General features: G+C 32.7%; 2 protein-coding genes across 2 annotated transcripts; one reads left to right on the top strand and one right to left on the bottom strand.

The window, feature by feature from the left end:
- Window positions 1–1,479: 1,479 nt before the first annotated feature.
- LOC145630459 (wall-associated receptor kinase 2-like) lies at window positions 1,480–5,676 on the bottom strand. The gene is made up of 3 exons (XM_081682716.1): window positions 4,577–5,676; window positions 4,144–4,338; window positions 1,480–2,820 (listed from the first exon to the last, which is right to left on the bottom strand). The coding sequence occupies exons 1-3, from the start codon at window positions 5,490–5,492 to the stop codon at window positions 1,610–1,612; spliced, it is 2,322 nt and encodes a 773-aa protein (XP_081538842.1). The 5' UTR covers window positions 5,493–5,676; the 3' UTR covers window positions 1,480–1,609.
- Window positions 5,677–11,541: 5,865 nt separating this feature from the next.
- LOC145632606 (uncharacterized) lies at window positions 11,542–15,110 on the top strand. The gene is made up of 7 exons (XM_081684959.1): window positions 11,542–12,067; window positions 12,140–12,420; window positions 12,514–13,261; window positions 13,358–13,907; window positions 14,064–14,288; window positions 14,439–14,550; window positions 14,634–15,110. The coding sequence occupies exons 1-7, from the start codon at window positions 11,542–11,544 to the stop codon at window positions 15,108–15,110; spliced, it is 2,919 nt and encodes a 972-aa protein (XP_081541085.1).
- Window positions 15,111–19,612: the final 4,502 nt, after the last annotated feature.

Genomic DNA, 19,612 nt, shown 5'->3' with positions numbered 1-19,612 from the left:
CGTTAGAAATCTCTTGAAGTCTACTTTCCAACCCAATTAGAGTGAGATTAAAATATTTTGTAGATAAAAAGATATGGCCAAAATAGTGGGACGGTGTCAGTTTTGGATAGAGTTTTGTATCTCATTCATATCTTTTTCGTTATAGCTCGGATTTAATATTATAATATGGACTTGACCTCTCAAATGATATTTGACTGTAACTTTGATTATTTGTGTTGCAACAAAATTATGGATTTCTTTTCTGTTTTATATAAATGAAGATTTTGTGTTAATTTCATATGTCTTAGTATTTGGAATAATCAATTCAAATATGAGGATTCGGAATAATTTTTTGCTCTTCTGTTTGACAAATGATATGTTTCTTTGTGATTAGAAAACTTACTTTGATTTATAATTAATTTAAATATTCATGAATTAAGATCCTAGCTCAACTTGAAGCTATTGCTTTCAATGCTTCTATTGTGTTTCCCATGAGTCAGTCACAAGTCTCACAACTCACCAGAACAAAGAGTGATTGTTTGACAATATTTGGTAGTTAATGAAATATTGAGCCTCTCTAATGATGTGTACTGTACCAGCATTATCTGGCTAGATCTGGTCGTAGGCGAGTAATTTTGGTAGGACAGAGAATAGGATGGTTGTAGTTTAGTGGCTACAAGGAAGTAAGCTTTTTTTGTAATCCGTCAGAAATAAAATAATTTCCGACGGAATTTTCCGTCGAAAAGGCATCTGACCATATTTATTTTAACAGGTAGAAAATTTCGTATAAATAGCTAACCCTAAAGCCACCCTCGCTCATTTCAGTTCCCCTCTCTCTCTCTCTCTCTCTCTCTCTCTCTCTCTCTCCTCTTTCCCTCATCGCCGCACTCCTTCTCTCTCTTCATTCTTTATCTCTCCTCTCTCGATCTCCTTTAATACTCCCTCTATACTCTTTATCTCTCCTCTCTCGATCTCCTTTGTTGTTGATTACTGAATTAGCTAGCCCACGAAGCTTTTCCGATTTACTTCCCGACCACATTCCCTGCGTGTTATGGTTTTAAGGTCAAGTTCGAACATGGAAACGCTAGATCTAGCGTTTTCATGGTCGAATTTGGCCTTATATAACCAATTTTAAGACCAATTTCAAGACTAGCCATGGTTGAATCGTTGTGGTAATTTGTCGAATTTAGCAAAACCCCCAAATTGATTACCCAAACCCTAATTAAACTAATCAATTCAGTTCGTTGTAGGTTAGATTGTAGAAATTATAACCTAATTTGCGAAATTTGTGTAATTGAAATCAAATTTGAGAGATGAAATTGAAAGAAGGAAGTAGAAGAATAGGGGAAAGAGAGGGAAAACAAATTGTGGGTCCCACAATGATGTCATCTCACAAAGTGGTGGGATTTCAAAAACATTTGGAAAAAACTAGGTGGTAAAATCCAAAAAAAAAAAAAAACTTGAGGTGGTATTTTCAATTTTGGCAACAATAGATGGTGGTAATTATCAAAATTTCCTTGTTATAATTGTGTTAAAATGAAAATAGTACAAGCTTGAAGTATTTATACAACATATTTAAAAGTCAATATGATATTAAATATAAACTCTAACAAGCATAATAAATTAATAATCATCTGCCGTCATCCAAAGGCACCAACTGCACAACTCTACTTTGGCTGCTTGATGAATAGTTCATGCCATCGTTGCCATAGCCATTGTTGAAATCATGCGCCTCACTAAGCAGATATTCACTCTCCTCTTGGAGTAGCACACTATTGTTTGACAACCATGGATGATTAGTCATACAACTAATCCTTTCTAGCTCTCTTGCAACCTCCTTCATTGTTGGGCGATCCTCTCCTTTAAGTTTCAGGCACCTCCTTGCAAGATTAGCAACTTCCTTAAGCTGCTCCATTGCACTATCACTTACAATTTGTTCATCAAAAATCTCAAATAAACGATCTTCCTTAATTTTCCTAAGAAAGCATACAGCAAGGCTTCTCTCATTTTCAGGCTTAGCATAAGATATCGCCTTCTCTCTAGTTAGTAGCTCGACAAGAACAACACCAAAGCTATAAACATCGCTCTTATCAGTGAGCTCACCAGTTTGCATGTACTCTGGATCAAGATAACCACATGTCCCTTGAACCATAGTCCCTAACTGCTCTTGATCTACCGGAGCTAGCTTAGAAGCTCCAAAATCAGCGACTTTTGCTACGCACTTATCATCCAAGAGTATGTTTGCAGACTTAATATCCCTGTGAATTATTGGTATAGAAATTGTGGTATGCAAATAAGCCAAGACCTCAGCAACTTCTGCTGCAATTCTTAAGCGAACATCCCAAGTAAAAGAATACATTTTTCCTTCATCATGCAAATGATCATGCAATGTACCATTACTAATAAATTCATAAACGAGCAATGGTACCTCCGTCTCCAAGCAACAACCTAAGAGCTTTACCACATTCTTATTGTTGATTTGTGACAAGGCAACAACCTCGTTAATGAATTGTTCGGCCTGGGTGGAATCAACCTTGATGGACCTTTTGATGGCGACTACTTGATTGTTAGGTAGTAGTCCCTTGAAAACCATGCCAAAGCCTCCGCGACCAATGATGCTATTTTCACTATAATTATCAGTAGCCTTCTTCAGTTCTTCATCAGTGAACATATTCACCGCATTGCCAATTGACACATCTCGTCCTGAAAGCTTTTGTTGTAAAATATGACCACCATTTTGGTGAAAGCATTTCTCCCTTAGTTTTTGAATCTTTTTGTTTCCATGTTGCCAATGAAACCAAAAGATAACCAGCAAGGAAAAAATAAACCCACCAGCAACACCTAATTAAACAAATATTAAGGCCAAGAGTTAATTAATGTATACGACTTGAAACTTTGTTTTATGTTCCTAGTTGGTGAAAAAACATAAATTGACCTTGGTAAGCCCGTTAACCCCGTTTGTTTTGTCAACTAATTTAACGGCAACTCGGCAATTGGTGATAATTTTTAAACCATAAGATTTTTTTTTAAAAAAAAAAAAAAAAAAAAAACCTATTATTTTACAAAGTTGTAGCATCTAATATGAGGTTCCACTGTTCCACTTTAAAACGTATAATAATTAATAACAAATCTATAACTAATACAAAAATAGTAACCACCGACATCATTCTTACTTTCTTAGAACACATGTCATGTTATCATTAAAAAAAAATTCATTTTGTGAATTTTATTTTATTTTATTAAAATTCTGATCAGCCACATCATCATTAGTATCAAATTTTGAAAAGTGATTTATACTTTTTAACAATAATAATTTGATTTTTTTCCCCTTAGGTACCCTTTTCATTCATTCAATTTATCTGTAAGGTCTATTTTAAATAAAATAAAAAAAAAAAGAAAAAAATTGATGTTTTATTTGTTTTTAAAATTTTTTTATTTTAAATTTTATTTGATCAAATCGTGCCTCGTATGAGACTAATCTAGTTAACAATAAAGGAATTAACCATACAATTATTGTTTTGGAATTTATTAATATAAAGACTCATGTATACCGTACAATTTTTGTTTTGGAATATGTTGAAATTAACAGGTTTCAAATTAAAAAATCAACAAAGAAAAATTAACATTGCCCTTGTCTGGCCGTTTCTTTATGGTTGAATGGGTCTATGGTTGTATACTTGATTGTATACCAGTTATAAATTTATAAACGGAAGTTGTTACATCAACAGTGAAAGTAGGGACCAATACCGTAAAGATGGAAAAGATTCTGGTTTTGTCTAAAATTACCTTTTTAATATTCCTGAGCAAATAATACAAAATTTAATCCGTATTATTTACATAAAGTCTATCTTTCACTTTTTAAGTCCATCGCAGTGATTAGTTTTTTTTTTTTTTTTGACAGGAGTAGTGATTAATAAATAAAACTGATAGAGTATATAAATAATTCCCGGCTACTACCATCAGTCCATTAGATTAAGTTTTTGGTTGAATTCTAAAATCGGTTTATATGTTCTACTAAAAACATAACTAAAACGTGATATTAATAAAATGGTCAGTGTAACAACTTTGTTAATTGGTGTTCAAATTGGCAATATACTTTAATAATAGTAAAGAAAAATAATAGGTGGACAAAGAACTAAAGAAGACATAGAAAATTTAACTCACCAATGATTATTCTAATTGCCAGTAATAGTTTCTTCCTGCTTGCTGAATCGGTATCAATGAGAGTACACGGATTCTCCTTTGTACCCTTGCCATAATAGCCCTTTGGACATGTACAAGTATAATTTCCAGGAACATTAACACAATACTCTTGTTTTTCACATGAATTCAAGCTATTATTCGCGCATTCATCGATATCTGGATGTAATAAGCCCAACAAAGAATTAGCTACAACAATATGATTTTCTATAAATATACAAACAAAATTGAGTGTTACTGATAGAGTATATAAATCGATCACAGGCTCTAACGGACTTTGATAGTATGTTAAAAGACCAACTCAACCAAAAGCTTATTAATCTGATGGTTGAATTTCGTGATCGATTTGTATACTCAAATTAGTTACTAAAAGTGAGAGTGTGATTAGTTGGATTACCTTGACAATCATGAAGGTAGGGGTTACCCTCGAAACCGAGGTTACACTTGCAGTGGTATCCCCATTGACCTGAAGTGGCGTCGAAGCAGGTACTATTTCCTTTGCATAGGCAATTCTTTGCTGCTAGCGCGGTTTTGCAATCTTCTGTTCCAATTGACCAATTATATACCATGGGTGTACTTAGAGTATCTAAATACGCGGCATCTTGTGTTAGTATAGAGTCAAAAGAGAAGGGTGTTCCCTTCTCTTCTACATAATCTTTAGCCACCACAAATGCAATACTGCAAGGGTTGAAGTCTTGCACATCCCTATGGTTATAGAGACTCCCAACGCCTAGCGTTATGTTGGTTATCCCATTTGGAATAGATGCTAGGCAACAACCAATTCCGGAACACTCATTGCTTACATCTGTTTGATTCGTGCACCCGGTCACACACCCGGTTTCAAACAAGTTGGTACTTTCCATCCGTGTACCAGAGAAGAGTGTCAATGTGTCGCAACCAATTGCACCAGCAATGTTTCGGGTTGTTGAAAGTGAAAATCTTGTTATACTAATCCAAGATGTAAAATTACGAGTTTCTACACCATTTTTATCGTAACAACTATATGAAATGTAGTTACGTACTCGAAATTCACCATCTAGAGAGATCTTCTCAATCTCTATACTATCATACGTCGGAACCACCGGGATATTACTAGTGTTGCAAGTGATATCGTAGTAGAAGCCGTCTTCGGGATGATCGTAGTGGCACTTATCACCTATACCGAAAGGATAGGGGATCGTAACGTTGCCGCATTTTTCAGGACAACCAGGAAGGGCTATTTGGGAGTTTGTTAGAGGCAATATTGCTAAAACTATGGTAGCAAAAATAGTTAGCAAAGTATGGTGACGCCAACCAAAATCTGCTTTCAACATTTTTGTGCTTATTTTTGGTTAACAAATTATGTGAAAGTGTACTAGTTAATGAATAACAAGACTACAAGAGCAATGAATTGAATGTGTTGCTAAGTCAAGGTCTTCTCTGAAAAACTGAAAAGTAATACAAGTAGCCAAAACAATATATAAATAAAATTAAAAAACCAAGGTTTTGTCAAGTTAGTCAAATTGTTGGTTTTGATTATTAGCCGAGATAAAGTTGTCGAAATTTGTTTTTATTAGTTTCTTTTAGGGAATTTTCCTCGATATGACTATAAAATAAACTCAATCAGGATGTTTAAAGTTGCATTAAAAATATTTCCAACCAAAACATACTCTTAATTTTTTTTACGAGTACTTATTAAAAATCTATCAATTGGATAATAAATTTTTTTTTTTTTTGAGGAAATCAACTGGATGATTCAATTTGTATTTCTAAAAAAAAAAATTAAAAATTAAAAAAAAAAAAAATCATAATTCGTAAGGCGATTTACTCAGGACTTTAAAGTCTTTTTTTTCTCCCTTGTCATTACTCTATAATAAATAAATAAAAACAATTGTAAGGCTGCTAACTAGCTGCCATTGTGGACCATCAGACTCGTATCATCGTATGGTTTGGCAAAGATTAATAAAAAATAAATTTTAAAAAAATAGTAGTCTAGTTCTAGACTTCTAGTAGCAGAAATTCTTGGCCTCAAGTAGTAGAGAACTAGAGACCAAGTTGGTCTCCAATAAGGTCTTATATGTAAGTACCAACGAGATATATAGCCAATATCATCCTTAGTAGTATATATCGATATACCATCTACAACACGTTGGTGTCACCATAGTATTGCGGTTGAATTGGTATCATATTTAACAAATGTTGTTGTTGTTATAAGTTGGTTTATTATTGGTATCCTAACTAGAGTTTTGTTTGTATCTAGCTACGTTCGATTTGTATCCGAGCCATACGGTTAAGAGTTAAACTAAGTAGTTAATAATTAAGCAAAACTGGACAATACTAGGTTCTCTACTGAGTGTAAAAAACCAGATTTTAAGCATTATTATCATATTCCTGAAAATACTAGTAATTTTTGCCCAGTCCTTAATTATATAGTTGATCAAATTGGTGAATTAAGATTGGAAGTTTATAACATACATGCTCGTTGTATTAGTATCGAAAATAAGATATCAATAACCACAACCGATATTAATAAAAAAAGTAAGCGATCTAAAAGAACAACTTAAACAAGTTCAACTTGCTTTAACAAACGAAGTTAAGCATCAATTTGGAAAAGAAGTATCACCTAATAAAGAGAAAATTGTCCCATATAAATATAAGGTTTTTTTAGATTTTAACACCTGCTAAAAACCCGAAAATGGTTTTTAACACCTCCAAAAAAAAAAAAAGGGTATTAACACCATACAAATTTCCAAAAAATTGGTATTATCACCACTTAATAGTTTCCGTTAAAAAATTCCGTTAAATGTGGTCCACAGTGACACGTGTCACTATTTTATTTGTTTAAAAAAAATTAAAAAAAATTAAAAAATTAAAAAATTAAAAACCTAAAACTACCCCACCCACCGCGCCACCACCGCTGTCCCCAAACCCACCCCTGCCGGCGTCCCAGAGAATAGCCCGGCGCCGGCGACCCCACCCCCACCCCCCTTTCCTCCACCTACGCACCCCACCCCTTCCCTTTCCCCATTTTGTTTCCCGAAACCACCCTAAATGCCCCCTCCCCTTCCCTTAATCGATTCCCTACCACCCCAAACGAAACCCTAAAACCCATTTAGGGTGTTTTCGGGGTGGTGGCTCAGGAAACGAAAATGGGGAAAAGGAAGGGGTGGGGTGCATCGGTGGAGGAAAGGGGGGTGGGGGTGAGGTCGTCGGCGCCAGGCGATTCTCTGGGACGCCGAACGCCGGTAGTGGGTGGGTTGGGGGACGATGCTGGTGGCGCGGTGGTGGGGCTGGGGTAGTTTTAGGTTTTTTTTAATTTTTTTTTAAAATTTTAATTTTTTGTTTTTTAATTTTTTTTATTAATTTGGCCAATAATAAAGCGACACGTGTCTGTATGGCCCTACTTAACGAATTTGTAAACGGAATCACTTATGTGATGGTAATACCCAATTTTTTGTAATTTGGGTGGTGTTAAAATCAATTTTTTTTTTTTTGAGAGGTGATAAGAACCATTTTCGGGTTCTTAGGTAGTGTTAATATCTAAAATAACCTAAATATAAATATCCTTTTCAAAATCTAGATTAAAAAAAAAAAAAAAAAGTTTACTATATCACTCCCTAAAAGACCTACTAGTAACCAAGAAAAGAATAAAGAAACTAAAAATGAACCCTCATCTTCAGGAGAAAACACTTAATGAATTACAAGCCCTATTTGATAAAGAAGAAGGCCCTAATAAGCTTAACGAAATCATGAACTTAATTTCTGAAAAAGGGATTGCTTCTAATAATGAAATAGAGAAAAATAATTATGTTACTTTAGAGGAAGATTTATATCAACAAAGGGGATTAATGAAGTTGAATGATCTAGACTTTCTACCCATAGAAGTTGTCCAACAAAAGATTGAAAACAAACTAGGTAAAAGAGTAATGGATAATAATGATATTAGAGAAGAAATTATTAATGAAAATATTTATGTAAACAATGTTTTCCAAAGACCTAGGTATCAAGGGGAAGGAAGTTGCACACGACCAAGATACATACCAGAGAAGACTATCCGGTTTAGTGTCAAGGTTATGCCTAATCATACCTAAACAAGAAGTGGCTCTTGAACAATCTAATATATATATATAAAGGGGAGTTTTTTCCCGAGTTTTTAGAGAGCCACGTAGGATCTAATTTTCTCAGCGCGCCATGTAGGATTATAAATCTTAGTAGTAGCCAATTAAATAAGAGATTATTAATTTCTTTTAGAATTAAATAATTTAAATGCCATGTAAGCAAAATTGGCGAATGAGATTTTTAAGTTTAAATTAATTAAATATTATATATTATCTTTTAATATTAGGAATTTTATATAAATATATAACAAATTTTAGGCTCATAAATACAAAAAAAAAAAAAAACATTATTTTAAAAAATCAAACAAAACGTGCATTGCACGGGCTTCATCTAGTAATGTAATAATGACTAAGTAATTTTATAACACTAATCGAGTAATCCTTACAAAGACTTATTAATAACTTCTTAGTATAAAATAAAAGTTTTATCCTTTTACCTTTAACTATTGTACTCCGTAGAAAAATCTAAATATCTTTCGTTTATGTCACGTCGCTTCCCTCCATTATTATTGGCTGGATATAAATTGACACGAAGAAGAAAAGCTGACGTCAATTCTGGTTTCAATTACCTTTCTCAATTGATTATTCTTCCTTTCTTTCATCTGTTGACGGAGTCAACTTTGGAATTCTAAAATCAGAGTGTCGGTTTGTCCCGCGTGGCCGCGTGTATTTAGTAGTTCTAGTTGGGTGGGGTCAGGTTACCAAGATCAAATCGAAGCAGACCAAAGTGTTACAAATGATCTGGATTATGCACGTTGTTATTGATCGAAATGAGTTGAATTGAACTTATTAGAGTTGAGCTGAATTGAATTTATTAGAGTTGAGCTGAACTGAACTTATTAAAGCTGAACTGAATTGAATTGAACTTATTATATATAGTTGAAATGAACTGAAAATAATCATATAAGAATAGACCCTTAGGCATTTGTAAATACTTCCCCATTTCTATTTAGTTGACGCACTTAAAAAATTTACCCTAAAAGAAAATGTGTCAACTTAAAAAAAAAATAAAAAAAATTCCTAAAAAGGAATTTGTGTCAACTAAAAAGAGACGAAGGTAATAGTATTGTTAGAAAAATAATCTAACAAGATTTTACCCGACTATATTTCACCTGGCCTTGTATAATTAACTTTTTTATCTGGGCATCAAAAATACAATTATGATAAAAACTACTCGTATACACTAAATATGTTCTTTTTTTCTTCATATTATTGAATAGAAAATAAATAGTAAGAGAAAAAATAGATTGAAATGAATGATAAAACTGTCTAAATCAATGAAAAATATGCACGGAGAGTAAGAAATCAAAGGAGGATGAAACAAATGTTGATATATATATATAAGTGAGATTAGGTTTATATGTGAGAATTCATACTTATATGAGAACTAATTTTAGAACATTAGAACATCTAAATATATAATAATTTAGAACATCTATGTAAGTAATATGTTTAGAGCATTTGATTTAAAAATTAGAACAAGTGATTAAAAATTTATATAAATCTGCTTTATAAAATTTTAAACATATGAGTATAATTTAGAACATCTGATTTAAGATTATGAACATGTGAATAAAAATTTAGAACAAACTGATATAGAATATAGAAAGTGTGAATAAAAAATTTAGAACATACGAGTAAAAAAACAGAACATACGCTTCAAAATCTGGAACATATAAATAAAAATCTTAGAACACACATTTTAATTAAAATTTAGAACATATAAGTTAAAATTTTGGAACAAGTTATTTAAAATTTATGATATTAAACTTAACTAATTTATGGTTTAGAACATGTGAGTACTAAATTAGAACGTTTGACTTACACTACTACAAAAAGAGTGATTTTTGGACGCAATTGGTTCGACGCTGTTGAAGGGGCGTCAGTCTATAATTTTTGGTTCCGTCTTTTTGCGACGCTTTTTGTAGTCGGAAATTTTCTCGACACTTAAAAGCGTGCACGTGAGTAAGGATGCCCGCAATTTTGAATTTTATTAATGAAATAATGAGCGGGTTCGTGTTTTTTCACCCTCAGCTCAGTCGAATTAGGTTTCCACTTTCCAATTAAACGTCTTCAAAAAAAAAAAAAAAAAAAAAAAAAAAAAAAAAAAAAAAAAAAAAAAAAAGCAAAAGGTTCCCAATTAAACGAACTGCCCATATTCTATTCTACTCTCCTCTAAACTTGGACTCCATCATCACTTTCATCAGAGACAAAAAAAATCTCAAAATTTAGGTTAATTTCTGGGTTTTGCTTGCTAAATTTCAAGGAATTTGGGGTTTTGTGGCTCGTCACTTGCATAAATTTGAGGTATTTATTTACAATTTGCTGAACAATATTGTTGCTAGGTATATATCTCTATCGTTTTTGGCACATAATATATCACAATTCTCTAAATTTTCGTTAAAATTGGGAATTATTTGTTTGCATGTCTTCGATTTTGCGTTGGTGAAGAACAAGAATCGATCTCTTATTGCGAGGTAATTTTTTTCCCTTAATTAGATAAATTAATTTCTTTTTATGTTGTTTTTTTCGTGAATTCTGTTTTAAAATCCAAGTTTTCATGTTTTTTTTTCATATTGTTTTTTGGTTTTTGTTTTGATTTTTATGGCGTTTTAGCGTTTTAGTTTGGAATGTTATGGGTTTTTTATATGAATATTATAGGCTTTGAATTTTCTGGTTTTTGATATGTACGTATAGAGCCAAGGCAGCAGTGTGAACAGGATATGATCCTAGGTTTGGGAACTTTGGGTATAGTTGAAATTGATAATTGCTGATTAAATGTTATCCCTTGCACAGAGCTGGAAGTTTTTTGTTTAGTTTAGATCATTGTATTATTCTAATTTTGATAATGCCACTATGCTCTTCCTATATTGCTCATCTAATTTTGATTGTTTTTTCTGTATACTTTTCCATGTGCTTATATCTCTGTCTCTCATAGTCTTTTTCCTCATGAGTCCATGAAAATGTGGAAGATAAAGGTTACCTCCACCAAGACATTCTTGTAGTTTGGTAGTTTGGAAGCTGAAAAGGTCTTATTGAAAATTTGATTGTACTTTATAGAAATCTAATATCTTTATTTATATCAGGTATAAGAAAATAATGTTACTTTATCTGTGGTAAATTGTTTTAGGAGGGTAAAAATAATTCCAACAAATAGACATGTTTCTTTCTAATTTTCTTCTTTCACCCACAACAAGTTTGTAGGCTTGAATAACTTATTGTCATTGTTTTTGTTTGGCAATTAACTATATACTTCTTTGTAGACATGGATACTAGTTGGATTGATTTACCAAGAGGTGATCCTGGTTATTTTAAAGGCTGCATGAAATTCTTGGAACTTGCTAAAGAGACTCTTTTACCAAATACATGGGAAACTAAATGCCCATGTAATAAGTGCAAGTTAAATAAAACAAATTCTGTAGAAGAAGTTGGAGGGCATATTTTATTTTATGGTTTTTATAAAAACTATAGAAATTGGATATTTCATCGTAAAGATGAAGGGAGTAAGACCTATGATCTAAGTGATGATCAAGTAAATGCAGTAGGTCGAGATGATATGGACGGGTTACTAAGAGCAGCTTTTAGATTTAATACAACACAACGAACCGACAAAACTCAAGATCCATCATTTAATGAACAAAGTATTGAGGATGACAATTCATATGACATGGATGAGGGGTTTACCATTTATCGCGAGGTAGATGATGAGTATCAATCAACTTTCTCAAATGAAGAACAAGCAAAGTATAAAAATCTCATGGAAGCTTCTGAAAAAGGCCTATACGAGGGGTGTACTACTTTTTCGAAACTTTCATTTCTATTGCATTTGTTTCACCTAAAGTGTATGTTCCATTAATCTGCAGATTCATTTAATAAATTACTTGAACTTCTAATTGACGCATTTCTCATTATTAAGGAGTTTCCATCGTCCTATTATGAAGGCATGAAGATAATAAATGATTTAGGGTTAGGATATGAGAAAATCCATGCATGTCCAAATGATTGCATGTTATATTGGGGCGAATTCGCAAATAAAAGTGAGTGTCATATATGCAAGACATCAAGGTGGAAAAATGTGAAAGGAAAGGAGGGTGATGTAAATGAAAAAGGAAAAGAAGCATTTAAGAAAGGCGAGGCAGCTAAAGTAATGCGGTACTTTCCCCTTATCCCTAGATTAAAGAGGTTTTACATGTCATCTAAAACTGCAGAGGATATGAGATGACACTTTAATCGTAAGGATGATAAGATTCTACGACACCCTGCTGATGGCGAGGCCTGGAAAAAATTTGATGAAAAATATACAGAGTTTGCCGCTGATCCTCGCAGTGTTAGATTAGGCCTAGCGAGTGATGGTTTTAATCCATATCGTCTTATGAACACAAATTATAGTACATGGCCGGTGGTCCTCATTCCTTATAATTTACCACCATGGCTTTGTATGAAACCATCATCCTTTATTCTTTCTATAATTATTCCTGGTAAATTTGGTCCCGGTATGGATATTGATGTGTACTTGCAACCACTAATCCATGAATTGAAATTATTGTGGGAAGGTGTTGATGCTTTTGATTCTTATAGTGGAAGCAACTTCAAACTACGAGCAGCCCTACACTCTACTATTAATGACTTTCCGGCTTATGCTATGTTGTCAGGTTGGAGTACGAAAGGCTACAAAGCTTGTCCTTCTTGCACTCATTCTACTCATTCCGATAGATTTGGTGGCAAAATTATCTACACTGGGTATCGAAAATGGTTGCCTATTGATCACCCATATCGTTCACAAGCTAATTTGTTTGATGGGAAAGAAGAATATGGTATTGCTCCGATTCGTACCAGCGGGACCGAAGTTTTGAAGCAACAAGAAGGGGTAAAGTATGTATATGGGAAGACAAAAAAAGTTCCTAAAAAAAGAGGGAAAAAAGCTGCCAATGAACTTGATGATGATTGCGATCCCGATGGTGATCATATTCTTTGGAAAAAGAAAAGTACATTTTTTGAATTAGAGTATTGGGAGCATAATCCTCTTAGACATAATTTAGATGTTATGCACATTGAAAAGAATGTGTCCGATATTTTATTAGGAACTCTTTTAGATATGGATAATAGTAGGGATGATGAGAGTGGCAGAGAAGCCCTAAAGAATTTGAATATAAAACCTCATCTATGGATCGACCCTCAAGGTTACATCCCGCCGGCTGCATACACCATGTCTAACGAGGAGAAAGAACGATTTTTGAAAGTCTTGAAAAAGATGAAAGTTCCTGATGGATATGGATCTAATTTGCAAAGATGTGTGAATCTAAAGCAACGGAAACTTATTAATATGAAAAGTCACGATCATCATATTCTCATGCAAGATATCCTCCCGGTTGCTTTAAGGGCGTCGAATGCCACAAGAGTTATTGACTTGCTTGAAGAGTTGTCTGACTTTTTTAAAAAGATATGTTCAACTGCTATAGATACAAGAGAATTAGATACCATTCAATCAAAGCTCGTGTTGACTCTTTTCAAGTTTGAAAAAGAATTTTTACCAACATTTTTTACAATCATGGTTCATCTACTAATTCATTTAGTAGAAGAGGTCAGACTAGGCGGACCGGTTCATTATAGATGGATGTATCCCGTTGAAAGGTACTTATTATTATTATTATTATTATTATTATTATTATTATTATTATTATTATTATTATTATTATTATTATTCTTTTTATTTGTATTATTTATTTTTATATAATAATTTTTCCTATTCTTTCACATTCACATACAAAATCGTTACTATAATTCAAGGTACTTGGCCTTTTTGAAATCTCATGTAAGCAATAAAGCGCAACCGGAAGGATCTATAGCGGAAGGTTACCTTTTGTGGGAGACAATTGCATTTTGTTCGAGATATTTAGAAAGTGTTGAGACTAAGTTCAATAGACCTAGAAGGAATGAGGATGGTGTATCAAACATTGACAACTATTTGTATAACTCTGGTGGTCGTGTTGTTGGAAAAAAAAGAAAATGTCCGTTTGGATGATAGAAGTTTAAAGCAAGCTAATCGCTATGTTTTACTTCATTCTGATGAACTAACCCCGGTGCTCAAGTAAGTAGCATAATGTGTTTAGTTAAATCGTCCAATATATACTTGTTACTAACATAAAATTTACATCTCGGTAGTGAGTTACTAAAACTAAAGAGGCAAGAGAATGACGTTGGAGGAAGTCAAGCTGACGAATCTATTGAAAATCAGTGGATAATTGATGAATTTGCAGATTGGTTGCAAAGCCAGGTCATATGCTTTTACATTTAGGGTCTTTTTATTTTCATATTATACAACTTTCTAATTCTAACTTTATTATTCTCGAATTATAGGTCCATAATTTAGATGATAGCACGGTAGATGGAAAGTTAAGAAAAGCCTTAGCCGGTGGCTTGAGTAACCACGGGAAAAGGATGAAAAGTGTTATTATCAATGGTTACAAATTTGATATTGTGGATCGTGAGCGATTTCGAGTAACTCAGAATTCAGGAATCATGGTGGAAGCAGAGGGTCACGAATATTATGGAAAACTCAAAGAAATTTTGGAATTAGATTATTATGGTTCTTATGAGGTTGTAATGTTTCGTTGTGATTGGGTCGATATCCGTAGGGGTATCAAAACAAATCCGAATGGAAGTGTTCGTATCAATTTCTCAAAGTTGATGCACACTGGTCGATTTTTGCGTGATGATCCATTTGTTTTCTCATCTCAAGCAAAACAAGTTTTTTATATTGAGGATGAGATACAAAAAGGGTGGTGTCATGTTGTGAAAACTAAGCCTAGGGACTTGTTTGATATACCTGAATAATTTGTTTATAACTTTTATAATTTATTATAGATTTGAGTTCATAAATTTGGATGGGTGTGTATTTTTATATTTCATTTAGTTATTCTAATTCATCAAAGTTTGTATTTTATTAACTTAATTTCTGTTTTTATGGTACTAAGTTGTATTATGGTGTTGGTTTCTTATTGGTCGAATAAGAACTTAAATCAGATCTGAATACCAGAATTGAATTCAGAGCCGAAATCAGAACTGAATTCAGATCTGAATTTCAGAACTGAATCCAGAACTGAATTCAGAAGTGAATGCAGAACTGATCTTAAGAACTGAAAATCAGTTCTGGAATTCAATTCCAAATTGCAGCTCTGAACATCAGAACTTGTGTGTGTGTGTGTGATTATATTTCAGTACATGTTGTTTCTATTGGGTGTGATAATGAATTTCACTTCTGATTATTTAGCAATTAACTACTACATATTGGTATCTAGTTTATCTTACTAATGAAATTTTATCTCATGATAATTTTTTATGTATATTGCTAAATTTGCCATTAGTATCATACTGATATATATCGTGCTTTCTTAGTGGAAACTTGTAGTTATCTCACAAAAGGATCTTAGACGAGTGTGGTCTGGTTTAATCTAATTGAAGATGTTAGCTTTTTTTAACTACTACGTTGATTAGTTAGTGTGCTCAGATTCAATATTGGCACGTTCTTACATCGAGTTTGCTTACTTTCTGCTTTTGCTACACTAGGTGGCAAGTTCTTAGCTCTCTACCAATTTTGCCATTTCATTTTCTATTTAACTAAAATTAGATTATAAATACCAGGTTTCTGCTGGTGTGTCATTTACCCGAGAGTCAAGACAAGACTTAAATTTTTTTCCTACTTCCTAACCAGGTATCACTACATATATTTACTTAGTTTTGTTAGTAGTATATATTTCTAAATTCATATTCATATAAAGTAAGAATGATGTTAGCTTTTATAACTACTACGTTGATTAGTTATTGTGCTCAGATTCAATATTGACACGTTCTTACATCGAGTTTGCTTACTTTCTGCTTTTGCTACACTTGGAGATTGAGTTTAGTTATTTCTTTTCTTATAGATCTCTCATACTTGAGACTTGAGAAAGTTTATAAGTCTTGATACGTATAAGCCAAGATCAATGCAAAATTATCTATATTCTGCCAATTCTGCCATTTCATTTTCTTTTACCTGATATTTTTTGTCTTTAGATTACTTGAGAAAGTTTATAAGTCTTAGCTCTCTGCCAATTCTGCCATTTCATTTTCTTTTACCTGATATTTTTTGTCTTTATATTACCATGAGATTCCCCATGAAATTTTTTGCCTAGACTCGTGAAGTAAATCTCCAGTGAACTTTTGGCAGTTAAGTCTCTGATTTCTAATGCTAGTACTCACATTTGGAAAGCAAGTGATGCCAATGTTTCTAGCAGGTTGTGTACCCTTACTGTTGTTGGTTTAAACTTAGGAGGAAAGCAAATTGAAGCTGCAACCATTGATTTCATACCTTTTCCAATATTTTGAGTTGTGTTTGGTAATTGAGGGTCAAAGAGAGATATAAAATGCTAAAGGTTTAAGATCATTTTTGACATACTAATGTAGCTTGTCTTATGGTTTTATCAGGTAAAAGATGACTTATCGAAGCAAGAGAGCAAGGGAAATACTTGCTGCCACAGCTAAGTCAAATGCTACCGAAGCTGTTTCACAACCCACCAAAAAACAAGCTACTAAGTCACCACAGACTGAGGTACTTAAGGATGAAAAATGGGGACCTTTTTCTCCACCAAATACCACAACAAAATCTGACCAACAACCACCTAATAGTTTGGGATCCATTTGGAAAAACCATCCTGGTTCAACATCGAGTTCAGTCAAAGAGGCAACTACATCAGGTTATCATAATAAATACCCAGCAAAAGTCCCACCTAATATCCCACCTAATATTCCACAATCAAGTAGACCAAACTCATCATTGAAATCCCTTTCTACTTCTCATAAACCTTCCGAGCAAGCTGTGAGACGAGGAATTGAAGCCCTTGAGACTGGTGCTGTTAAAACTTCAGCAACAGCTCTACAGAATAATCAAGATCGACAAAACAGTGGGAAAGAATCAGAAAAGATCCCAAAACAATCTAAGTCTTTACGACCAAAAGCACTTCCGGATTGGCCCGTAGACATAGATTTTGACGACAAGGAGGAGGTGATAACAATAGGTAAATATATTTATTAAAGTTGTCTGCTGCTTGTTGTTGTTGTGGTGTGTTTCTGCCTTGTTGCTGCTGCTTGTTGTTGTTGTTGTTGTTGTTGTAGTGTGTTTCTGCTCCCCTGCTGCTGCTACTGCTCCCCTGCTGCTTGCTGTCTTGACATGTTATCTTCCATATTTTGCTTCTATATTTGAGCCTAAAACCATGATATAAAGCATGATGGACAGGATAAACACTTAGAGAAAAGTAATCTATTGTAGAAGTTAAAGTAGAAACTCAAAATATTAATCAATACTCGTTAACCCGTAGAATTCAGTTCATAAAAGGTAGTAAGCTATAATTTCAGATCTGCCTTTGCATGCCAAGCTTTAATATAATAGGATCACCTGAGTGAGATGATAGCTAGAATCCACAAGCTAGTCAGTCCATCCCTCATTACCCCTTTTTGTATTTACATAACAGCCAAAATCACTAGCAGACAAAAGTTGGTAAAAAAATTGCTGCTCTCTCATCACAGCAGCACAGCAGAGGAGTCATTGGGCTGCTCACTGACTTTGATGCTGCTCCAGCCCATCAAGTTCCTTTCTTCCCCTTCTCATGTATGTGATGATGCCTTGGTGTGGCTTGATCTCAGTGTGTGTTACATGGTAGGGTGTGACAAATCTTGTTTTTTAAATAATCCACCATCAATGATTTCTCCTGCTATTCAATGACTGGTGATTGGCAACCTGCATATTTATAACTCAAGACTAAAAGGCCAGGAGATTCTGGTGATCAATTCAAACATATAGGCAACAATTGAGACAATTTTTAGGCTCATATTTATACCTGGACTTAATGACTTAGGGCCTGTTCCGATTGACTGAACTCAGCTGAACTGAACTGAACTGAACCGAGCTGAACTGAACTGAATTGAACTGAACTGAACTTATTAATTAGTGATTTTTAACTACGGATTAGTGATCTTTGATTATTTATTGATATTTATTACTATACATATGTGTATATACAAATGTACATATTAAAATATTTACGAAAAATATACTATATAATTATAATTATAAAATGTATGGAAAATATATTTAAAACTTGAAACCTCTAAACATTTTAAGCACATATACTATTTAATTTAAAAATAAAATAGTATTAGGACAAAAGAACACAAAACACTTACATGTATCTAACACAATTGTATCAATATTATTATTGTTATTATTATTATTATTATTAATTATTGATTATTATTATTATTATTTATTGATTATTATTATTAGTATTATTAGTATTATTATTATTATTGTTATTATTATTATTATTATTATTTATTGATGATTATTATTATTATTTATTGATAATTATTATTAGTATTATTATTATTATTTCAATTATTATTGTTATTATTATTATTATTGTTAATATTATTATTATTATTATTATTATTATTATTATTATTATTATTATTATTATTATTATTATTATTATTATTATTATTATTATTATTATTATTATTATTATTATTATTATTATTATTATTATTTTTGTTGTTGTTGTCGTTGTAATAAGAGCTTAAAAGAATGAAATTTGGCTTTATATCATTAGCAATATCATTAGACATAAATTAAGAGCTGAGCTGAACTGAACTGAACTGAACTGAACTGAACTGAACTGAACTGAAATGAGCTGAACTGAACTGAACTGAACTGAACTGAACTGAGCTGAGCTGAACTGAACTGAACTGAATTTCAACGGAACAGAACAGGCCCTTATACTTGGTTGCTTGCCTGTACTAATTTTAATTTGTGTATAGTTGATGCCTTATATTGGAACAATGGAGTAATAATCTTATATCTCTTTTTCAAGCTTGTGTTATACGTGTTACACATGCATATGTATTTTAAATATCATTGTCAAACTTGTTCTAAATTTGGATATATGGAATTGTTTATATCTTGAAACTTGTATTGAGCTGCATAATTAATTTTTCAAGTAAATTATGCTTGTTATGTCGAGGTACATGCTAATTGACATTTGAATTGAGTCTCTATGATATGTGTTCTGTGCTTTCTTTTTTGATTCAGTACAAATGAATTCTATAACTGAAAATCAGAACTAAAATTCAAATCTGAAATCAGTTATGGATTTCAGTTTTGATTTCAGCTCTGAACATCAGAAATGAATTCTAGAACTGAAATCAGAACTAAAATTCAAATCTGAATTCAGTTCTATAATTCAGTTTTGATTTCAGCTCTGAACATCATAAATGAATTCTAGAACTGAAATCAGAACTGAAAT

The sequence above is a fragment of the Chenopodium album genome, chromosome 5, assembly GCF_948465745.1.
Source record: "Chenopodium album chromosome 5, dcCheAlbu1.1, whole genome shotgun sequence".
Classification (NCBI taxonomy): Eukaryota; Viridiplantae; Streptophyta; class Magnoliopsida; order Caryophyllales; family Amaranthaceae; genus Chenopodium; species Chenopodium album.
Note: the sequence above shows the minus strand (reverse complement) of the source record. Positions and strands in the feature narration are given on the sequence as shown.